The 10,546-nt window shown below is 38.3% G+C and overlaps 1 protein-coding gene across 10 annotated transcripts in view; it reads right to left on the bottom strand.

The window, feature by feature from the left end:
* Positions 1–379: 379 nt before the first annotated feature.
* sgip1a (SH3GL interacting endocytic adaptor 1a) overlaps positions 380–10,546 on the bottom strand; it is a 94,421-nt gene continuing 84,254 nt past the window's right edge. For all 10 annotated transcript variants that reach the window (XM_037770577.1, XM_037770571.1, XM_037770574.1 and 7 more), the window contains 6 exons: positions 9,441–9,596; positions 7,939–8,074; positions 7,610–7,812; positions 7,444–7,508; positions 5,815–5,979; positions 380–4,797 (listed from right to left, as the gene is read on the bottom strand). In XM_037770577.1, the coding sequence (XP_037626505.1) occupies positions 4,775–4,797; positions 5,815–5,979; positions 7,444–7,508; positions 7,610–7,812; positions 7,939–8,074; positions 9,441–9,596 (748 nt within the window). In that variant the 3' untranslated portion in view covers positions 380–4,774. The remainder of the gene's footprint in view (positions 4,798–5,814; positions 5,980–7,443; positions 7,509–7,609; positions 7,813–7,938; positions 8,075–9,440; positions 9,597–10,546) is intronic.

Below are 10,546 nucleotides of genomic sequence, written 5' to 3'. Positions count from 1 at the left end.
GAAATAATAATAATAATAGTAACAATAAATACATCGGGAAAAAATATATATACAGTATATATACACACACATATACTCACACATACATATAAAATAATAATAAAACCATAATATAAAAATGAAGGGGATCATCAAGGGGTCACTAAGATTCATCCTCTGGAGACCATAAATATTTGTATAAAGTTTCATGGCAATCCAAACGATAGTTGTTGAGATATTTCAGCCTTGACCAAAGTGACGGCACTCTGACCGTCCATCAGCCATCACTCCATGCTGCTATGTGTCTTTAAAAAGCCAAATAAATATACAGTAGAACTACTTTTCTGTATGTATTCATGAGAAGGACTAAATAATACAAAGAAAACTGCACACCCAGACGTCCAGTTATAACTTTTATTGGTTTTGGAAAGAAGCAAACTAAGTTTCTCAGTTCATCTTAGCGTTGTTATGTACTGTACAAACAGCTTGCACATGTGTTTGAGGTTAACGGTACAGAACCAAAAAGCATTCTGGCTTATAGCACACATAAACACACTCCCTGCTCTCCTCTCAACATTAATACAGGTAACTGACACTCAGCACAACACGTCATTTCAGTACTATCTATCATCTTGGACGCCCCACCTTTTACTGCATGCTCTGCATGCAATAATGAATTACTGCAGGACAAATTCACCAGAGATGAAGATGTGTAAAAGTATTGTTCCATTTTTTTTTAACTATGATAATGCAAAGAATTATCTCACAGACTGAGAGTGAGTTTTAGTACTGCAACATGACTTTCAAGCTGAAAGACATGTAGTGGTAATTTAACAGATGCATGATGGGGGATGTGTGTGGTGGGCCTCTGTAGATAATGCTGTAGTGACTGTTGCACTGATAGCTTCAAGGTTCACCCAGATGGTTACAGCTTCCTGTCAGCCATGTTGATCCATCAGGACTTGACATGACTGAGAGAAAAATGTTACCAAACTAATGTGGGAGCTAAATGGCACCAATCATTGTCACCTCGCACTGATAAAAACCTTTATTATAGTTCAAATCTGATCTTTTTATTAGCCAAATAACTGATCAAAAGTACTCTATCATTGAATAGGAGTATTGACATGTTGACAATAGTCCTCGTCCTAAATTCTGCTTCTACGACGGCTCTGAAAGGACCATGATTGGTTGCATTTAGCAGAATGCCGACATACAGTACAGTACGGAGATCTTCGGCTACACTTCACACACACTTTTTGTTCTTCGTGTTGACTGTCAGAGCATTCAGGAAGTTCAACATCATCAGCACAGTGTTTATTACACATTAAACAATATAATATTTTTTCATTTTTATCCGTTTTAAAAATATTCAGCTTATTCTCCTTAACAGAGGACTGACTGTTCGGGGGTACACGCACATAAAATACAAAAAAAAAAAAAAAAAAAGCATTTTGGTCAACTTAACCTCGCTCCACATCCTCATTCAACTCATGTCATCTCACAGAGACCATTACGATTATGCAAAATAAAGCCATGGATTCAAGCGCTGGTTGGATGGTCAGGGGTGTGCTCATGATATAATCAGGGGTACCACTGAGGTGAATGGAAACAGGTCAGAAAACAGGTCAGACATGTGGTCGACATTGAGGAATAACTGAATAGGTAGATGTGTACTGAGAAGGTTGGATTAATACAAGCTTCTGTTGTCATTGTCTTGACCTTATTAAAAGGAAAAGTTGAACAATTTGGGAAATACGCTGACTCGCTTTCCTGCTGAGAATGTTAAACTGGAGCCACAAGACGGTTAGTATAGCTTAGCTTAGCTTAGCATAAAGACTGGACACAGGGGGAAACAGTTAACCTGGCTCTGAGAGACTACAGTCAGCTTTGTGAGGCTGTACTTAGGCACAGCGGTGCTTTGAGCTAAATGCTAACTCTCTTCTTCTCACAATTACAATGCTAACATGCCAACGTTTAGCAGGTATAATATTTACGGTGTTCACCATCTTAGTTTAGCATGTCAGCATGCTGACATTTGCAAACTATCACTGCTGTAAATACAAAGTACAATTAAAGGCTGATGGAAATACCATTAGTTTTGGAGGTAGTCCTAAACAAAAATATTGGTATGTGCCAACACGTTCCCATCCCAACTCGTCACATACCGGCGCTTTGTCACGCCCCTTGGCGACACTTTAAGTTTAGGCAACAAAACCGCTAAGTTAAGTTTAGGAAAAAAACGACATGGTTGGGCTTAAAACTACTACGTTTGTAAAGTAAAAATGTGACTAGACGTTGTGAACACGCGATATGAACGATCAGATGATTGTAACGTGAAAGTGACACGTAACGCACAGGACACAAACAGCAGTCTCCTGGTTGAAAGCCCTGTGTTTGTTGGACCCATCCACCTCACCTCACCTCCCACCCTCCATGTGTCTTTATACTCTTTAAACTACATCACCACACTCCCAGCGCAATTTCTCTGAGCGTTTAATATTGAGAATTGTAAAGTGAAAATATGACTAGACGTTGTGAACACATGACATGAACGATCAAATGATTGTAACGTGAAAGTGACACGTAACGCACAGGACACAAACAGCAGTCTCCTGGTTGAAAGCCCTGTGTTTGTTGGACCCACCCACCTCACCTCACACCCTCCCTCTATGTGCCTTTATGCTTTTTAAACTACATCACCACACTCCCAGCGCAATTTCTCTGAGCGTTTAATATTGAGAATTGTAAAGTGAAAATATGACTAGACGTTGTGAACACATGACATGAACGATCAAATGATTGTAACGTGAAAGTGACACGTAACGCACAGGACACAAACAGCAGTCTCCTGGATGAAAGCCCTGTGTTTGTTGGACCCATCCACCTCACCTCACCTCCCACCCTCCATGTGTCTTTATGCTCTTTAAACTACATCACCAAAACTCCCGGCGCACCTTCTCTGAGCGTTTAATATTGACGCAGATGGGTTTACATCGTAGTTAACCGAAAGCCCGGTGCGTCTCATACTGGCGCTAAAGGGTGCTTTGTGCAGCCTTATCACATGCCTTGACAAAGCCTCGGTATTTGACACCCTGGGAATGAAAACGGGCTATGTACAGTATTTCACCTGATGGTGGCGCTACAGGAAAAGTTAAGCAATCTCCAAAGTCAAAAATCAATCACGTTATATCTTGTTATCCCCCATAAAACCAGGCTAGCTGTTTCCAGTGTTTATGCTAAGCTAAAAGTCCAGAGTGGCATTGTTCATCTCGAACTCTCGAAAAAAGAAAACTTCCCAAAAAGTCAGACTGACTCTTTAAAGTGTGGACCTTGCCCATGGTATAACTAACTCTACATTAACACTGCTTTCACAAAGCATAACACAGCATCCAGGAAGATATTTATCTTTTTCTTTAAATTACCCCCCTCACCCATATATAGCTCAAATCTTCTGTTGCACTCGAGTTAAAAAATTATATCTGAAATAAATTCAAAAATTATACCTTATACTGTACACAGGTTACCCAACTACACAGATAACAAAAAGAGAGAGAGAGTTCAAATATTTATACCTTTAAGGGTTCTGAGTTGTGTGATACCATTCAAATTCTATTCATATACAGAATCACATGTTTTATACAACAAATCATCGTCGTCAATAAATAAAAATAGAATGCTGTCATGTACTCTGAAGTCTATCGCTGCTGTCCCGGGAACAACAGAAAGGCTATCTGACAATACGAGGAAAACACCAAACGCCCTTTAAGATATATATTATTGATTTAAAATGACACTTTGTACACTTCTTTTGTTCTGACGGGAAAACAGATGTTTCTTCTTTTTTGCAACCAGTAAAGTGATTTATCATTGCAGCTGCCTAACTAGCTAAAAACCTCTCCACGTCTCCAGAGAAATTAAAATCAACAGTTTGATTGACTGATCAGTGCATTTATATTAAAAAAGATGTGATCCAAAGTCATGTGACCCTGTAGTACCAGTAGGTGATGCATGAAAATCTAGTTGTCGTTACTTGATTCTGTGTTTCAAGCACCAAAAAGAAATTTTTCATTTACGTATCTCCTCGTGTGACAACATGTGTCAAAATGCATCAGTGAATGCTTTTACTTGCAGGCAAAAGACACGCGAATGGCCGCCGTTGGTGCAAGACAGTGAGGACAGCTGTCTCACGCTTCAGACTCTGACAGAAGGATTATTTAAAGAGCTGATTTTCCTATCTGATAATGAAGGTATATAACTTGTCCTGGGCCCTGCTTCAACTTAAACTAGTCTTTTAGACTTTGTGTCAGAGGCTGAGGTGTGTGTCTGACTGCAAAGATCTTATTTAAGGGTATTTTTACAGCCAAATCTTCCTGGACTTTCGACAACAAACAGCTGGTCATCCAGAGTTAAACATCTGGCCGAAAATCTTTTTTCTGTCCACGTCTTCTGTCAGGCAGCTGCAGTGAAACGTTTAAAACAACACCACCACACATTGACCAGAGGAGGATGGAGACACAGACTTCAGAGGGAGGAAGAACCCAGGTGTCTAACTGCAGCAATACAGATGTTATGAAATGAATACAAATACGATAATTACATGACCTAAAACAGTTTCCACGATGCTATATGCAAGTTATACAATACTGCTGGGTAGGCTGCGGACCTGTCGTGTGGGTTCAGAAAATGTTAACGGAAAGTCTGTCGTCTGGTGTCGGTTTGTCCTCCGTCCTCTGTGTCAACCTCAGTCCACTGCGATTGTTCTGTTCAACAGTGCTGTTCTCAGTAGCAAGGGTTAGTTGTCGGCCAGGTATTTTCCTGAAACGCATCCAAGAAATGTTTTATGTTTCAGTCATTTAATAGATCTACTGTTAACTTCAGAGAATGTTACTACACTGAGTACAAGATGCATGATTACATAACAATGGAAGTCATGACAATGGACCTAATGCATAAAACAATGTAGCACAGAAATACTTTTTGCAAGGATTAGATCAGAAAAATATTTTTTGGTTGCACTGAGCATACGACTTTAACAAAAGTGTTTTATTTGTAAAAAAAAAAATGAACACAAAAAAATGTTTTGTGTTATTCATTATCACTATAAATCTGCAGTAATTATAGTTTAATACTAAAGGAATCTGTAATTTCAGACAGTTGACTTCCAATTAAATCACCACTTGGAAAAATCAAGATTTACCAGCAAATAATATGAACAAAATGTATACGTATTATCTACCCTTACAGAAAGTACATGATCCACTAATTAGCAATAAACAATAATACACAGATTTTAAAATATAAATATCAATAAAAACATTTAAAAAAAATGTTAGACTTAATGTGAGACTTAATATGGTAATAAATAAGTGACTTGCATATGGGAAACTCACAATAGAAAGGCTTGATCTACTGGATGAGTTGCCGGTAGGGCTGCAACTAACGATAATTTTCGTTGTCGACTAATCTGTTGATTATTTAATAGATTAGTTGTTTGGACTATAAAATGTAGAAAATGGCGAAAAATGTTTCCCATAGCCCAAGATGACGTCCCAAAATGTCTTCTTTTGTCCACAACTCAAAGATATTCAGTTTACTGTCATAGAGGAGTAAAGTAACCAGAAAATATTCACATTCAAGAAGCTGGAATCAGAGAATTTTGACTTTTTTTTTCTTAAAAAAAATACTCAAACTGATTAATCGATTATCACAATAGTTAGTGATTAATTTAATAGTTGACAACTAATCGATTAATCGTTACAGCTCTAGTTGACAGAGCGATCATTTGACACAGCGATAAACAACATTTGGTTTGGAAGATCCTGCTCAACTGACCTGCGGCAAACCTCTTCTTGATGAGAGAGAAGCGGTATCCTGGCCCAGCCAGCTCAATGTCACAGCCCGACAGGGTGCTGCCTTCACTGGTGAACTGCAACGCTAGTGGAGCCGGTTTACTGGGGCCTTCTGTTAGCTGAAAGCGTGCTAACAACGATCCCACACCTGAGGGAAGAGGACTACTTTAGAAAGATGTGTGCAGGCCACGAGGAATGATTTGAGGGTGAAGGTAAAAGGATTTCATTCCCAACATTTCATAGACAGTGACGTACACGAGGGAATCAAGTTCAAAGATTCACATTTAAACAACTATTGATATGTTGGTTCTGATTTAAAAAAAATAAAAATGCAGCTCCAGATGACGACAGACGTTGCTTTATTTAGCTTTTGTATCAAAGCCTGTTCAATGTCAAAATGTTTGCTGGATACAGATTTCAAGGAAAGCACTGAATGAGACTCATTTTAAAAGAAATCTACAAATCATATGAGATTTTTTTTGTCAGAGGCGATTTAACAGATAAAAGACGAGATAGAGTAACAGTTAAAAGTCGTCCATGTTTAAAAGAAGCCGGGCTAAACTGATCATGTCTGACTGATCTTGTACATAAATACATAATCTAGTTTGGTGTTCTTCTCCTGGAGACTAGGTGAACCCCCGGCGGCTTTCTGCTTTGTAACATATGAAACAGGCAACAGACAATTTAAAGTGCATCGGCTGACGTCAGATTCAAGTCAGATGCACAAATCAGACTAAGCTTTATCAGTTTAAAACATGTGTAAATATTCCACAGTAGCTTCACTAATTTCTTTTGTCATTAGAGAATAAGAGATGCTCTGGAAACATACAACGTGACAGCCACAGTGCAGCGAGACGTCACGATGAAAACAGTCAGAAAATAGCAAATCTGAGGTTATTGTCACACCATTTGTAGACAGAAGAGGGCATTGTTTACTTCAGGCAGAGCTGACAACCACATAGTATCATCTTTTCCTGAGGGGGCATCGGGTGCTTTTCATTACGCTAACCTCTCTCTCCTCCTGTGACCTGGAAAACATTCCCCCTCTGCCATAACAGAGGATATTCCAATCCCTTAAATGCACCTTAAGGAGACTAGGAGCGAGGAGAGAGGAGGCTTCTGGAGGAGCTGAGAGCGAGGAAACACCAGTGTATCCTACACCTGTAGTCTTTTTTGCATCCATCCATTATCTGTAACCGCTTATCCTGTTCAGGGTCGCTGTTCGGGGGTGCTGGAGCCGATCCCAGATGACATTGGGCGACACAGAGAGGTTGTTTTCTTTTATTACGTATAATGTTGGGGTCAAATCAGCTGACGGTAAATGCATCCAGCTCAGCTCGAGTTGACATGAGCTGGATGCATTTACCGTCAGCTGATTTGACACAAACATTATAAGTAATACAAGAAAACAACTTTTGTTTTCTCTTGATAACGAGTTAATTACCTTGTGATCTTGAGATAATGGTATTAAAAAAAAAAGTTTGAATCATGTCCGCTTAGGGCTTCCGTAGATATTTATTAATATAAAACTAAAAGCAGGACGCTCTTGCCACAAGGCTATTCTTCAAAGAAAATCAATATCATGAAACGATGTACGTTGGTTTAATCATACCTCCGTTTTCAGATTTCTGTGAGATATCAGGAATCTTCCAAAGGATTCTTTGATGCTCCGCATTCCTGTCAGAATTACAAGAGGGCCCAAAAACATATTTATGAAGCTTCTGAAGTGACCAATTGAAAGGCCAAAGTTAAAATTGAGTGTAAAGTTTAGGCTGTACCATGCAGCAGGAGGTAAGACAGCCTGTAGTTTTGAAACCCCTCCGTCAACAGGGACGAGGAACTGGACGTTGTTGAGGGCCATCGGCGTCGTCATGGCCTCCCCGTTGTATTTGTAGTCTATCCTCAGGTCAGTGCTGGTGGGCTCACATCTCCAGCTCACTGCTAGATTCAGAGGAATCGACTGGAGCCCCTCCGTCGATACCTGCACACGGAGAGGAAACGTTTTTTACATAATGTCATGTTGTTCCTACAGTTCGTAAAAGCACCCAGGAAAAACATGTTAGTCAAAGCTGCTGTGTATCTCTCAGCTTAGTGATGACGATCTTACCTGATACTTGAGCATGTCCACGTTATAGTACGTCGCCTGTGGCTTCTGCTCTGCCACCTTCTTTAAATGGGATATCAGGTTTGGCATGTTCACCCAGAAGTCCTTGGCATCGGCCTTGGCTTGTGTGGTGGTGTCGCTGGTGAGGAAGCGAAGTAGAAAAGCACCGTCAAAATGCAGATATTCTATACATGATCCTGGTGAAGAGTGCAGCACCGAGCATCTCTGTTTTAAAGGAACGTTTGACCAGAAATTTAAAACAGCATTTTAATTTTCACATTGAGCCACAAGAGGTCGCGCTTTACACTGATTTTACAACAACTATGCAGAGTTTAAGAAATAACATTTTATCAAAGACTTCTTGCAGAAATTATCCTCTGTTATTTTAAAAGAAAGATATTCTATCAATTTAATTTAGTAATTAATCATATGTAACGGCAATAATTATTCCGATGTGAGGCAATACAGCTTTAGTGCCATTGAGTGGTGATTTTTGGTAAGCTTATAAATTAGTTTTTATGGGTCTCAAGTAAGTGTTTGTTGAGTAATTTGCACACATGAATCACAAAATTAAAACCAAAGATGATAAACAAACAAAGCCGACCTCTGTTCAGAGTAGTCTGATGACAGATAGTCAGATGACCTCATGATGACTCAATATGATGTCAGCATGAGTGTCTGAGATGATCTAAAGTTTACTCATCCTCACTAACAACCAAACTCTTCTATATGGGATCAGGACTGTTTTATGAGCCATTTCTCAGATAGTTTTACCAGTTGAAGTCCTTATTCCAAATACAGAAATATGTGCATATTAACATCCAAAGCTTTGTTAGTTTTTATTTAAAAATGTACTGTATACGTTTAAAGTTACACTTTGTTTTTATGCCACTTTATGCATTTCAAACCTTTTAATTTTTCCTCTCTTTTGATCATGTTAATTTACTTTATGCTGTTGTATATATTAGACATTTTATTTATAAAACACATTGAATTTTCCTTGTGTATGAAATGTGATAAATAAATCAAGTTTACTCTCTCATAATAACATACTGTTAAGTGTGATAAGTAGGATTTGTTGTGTGGAAACAAATATTATTATTGTTACTATGATAATTATGAAAAATACACGATGAACTAGAAACAAACATAGTTGATAAAGAATTTTACATTTACTAATATTTCTACAAGAAGGTGACTCATTTTGATTACATGATGCAACATGCTCTTTAAGCTATTATCTCACATGCTCTTTAAGTGAAATTAAAATTATTAATACAAATTATAATGCACAGTGAGTATTTGATTTGGTTTCATGAAGTTTAGTTAAATTATAAACATTCAGAACATTTAAAAGAAATTTGGGGTAGTGTCCAAGCTGGACAATAAAGCATTCAGTCTTGAACTACTCATGTGAGGAGGATGTTCACAGCCTACGGTGAAACACTGTGTATTTATTATTTGTTTCTGAGAGTGAGGTGGTGAGTTCACAGCGGTGTCATTACCAGCAGAGGAGCTGGGGGTTAGGCAGCACATGCTCCAGTCGGCTGTAGTTGGTTATGCTGAAGGTTAGCACGGCGGGGGACGGGTTATTGGCAAAGTGCCGCGTGATTCCCGCCGGAAACGACAAAACCATCTCACCTATGATCTTCACAACACACCTGAGAGGAAGAGGAAGACAAGGAGTGGGTTAGAGAGACAGAAACTGTACAAGACACACTTATTTTGTTGACTTCACATTTTTTCACGCCCAAATTTGTTTCACATCTTGTGATTTCTTAATAAAAGCCTGGCTCACAGCCTTTATATATTCAACGCTTTGTAGATCATGATTCACACAACTCTAGTCAATATTAAAAAAAGCATACATCAATAATTTAAACTTCCTCTCAGCTCCTCAACCCGCCTCAAAAGCAGTATAAACACTAAAACTGAGCATGCTCAGTGAGGTCTGCCCGACATGAAACTACACTGCAGAGATGCAAAATGCAGTCACAAATTATACAATCCATATAGAAACAGGTTGGCTGACAAAAGATAAGCAAGGCATCACTCGTAGCCAGTTCGGACACGGTGTCATGGACATAATGCATGTGATACAAATCACACTAAATACCAGTTTTACAGTATTTTTTTGTGAACAATTTATTTTTTTAAATTGGCAAGTTTCTGGGAAATAAAAAGGCAGTCTACCAATTTTATTTATATAACAGGAAACATTTAGTTTCGACTATGATCGACTAATCATTGCAGCTCTACTCATCAATAAAATACATAAACAATATAATATATTATAAACTGTGTTAAACCTGCCTGTGAATGATGTATACGTGTATATAAACTGTTAACAGCTTTATAACACAATACAAGATTTGTTCATGAGTATAATCATACATATATCATAAAATATGATCGCAGCTATGTAATATTGTGTTATCAGTCATTCACTAAGTGTTTATACTACAGTTGTGGATGCTTCATAGAAGAAGTTGACAAATCCATACAGAAACACTTCCAAATGTCCCTCTATCTGTTTACAACCACAGTATTGTGTGTTATAAACAATTTACCAACTGTTTAAATACTTCTTAGAAAAGTTAAATAGGAAGGG

The sequence above is a fragment of the Sebastes umbrosus genome, chromosome 5 (assembly GCF_015220745.1).
Source record: "Sebastes umbrosus isolate fSebUmb1 chromosome 5, fSebUmb1.pri, whole genome shotgun sequence".
In the NCBI taxonomy this organism is placed as follows: Eukaryota; Metazoa; Chordata; class Actinopteri; order Perciformes; family Sebastidae; genus Sebastes; species Sebastes umbrosus.
Note: the sequence above shows the minus strand (reverse complement) of the source record. Positions and strands in the feature narration are given on the sequence as shown.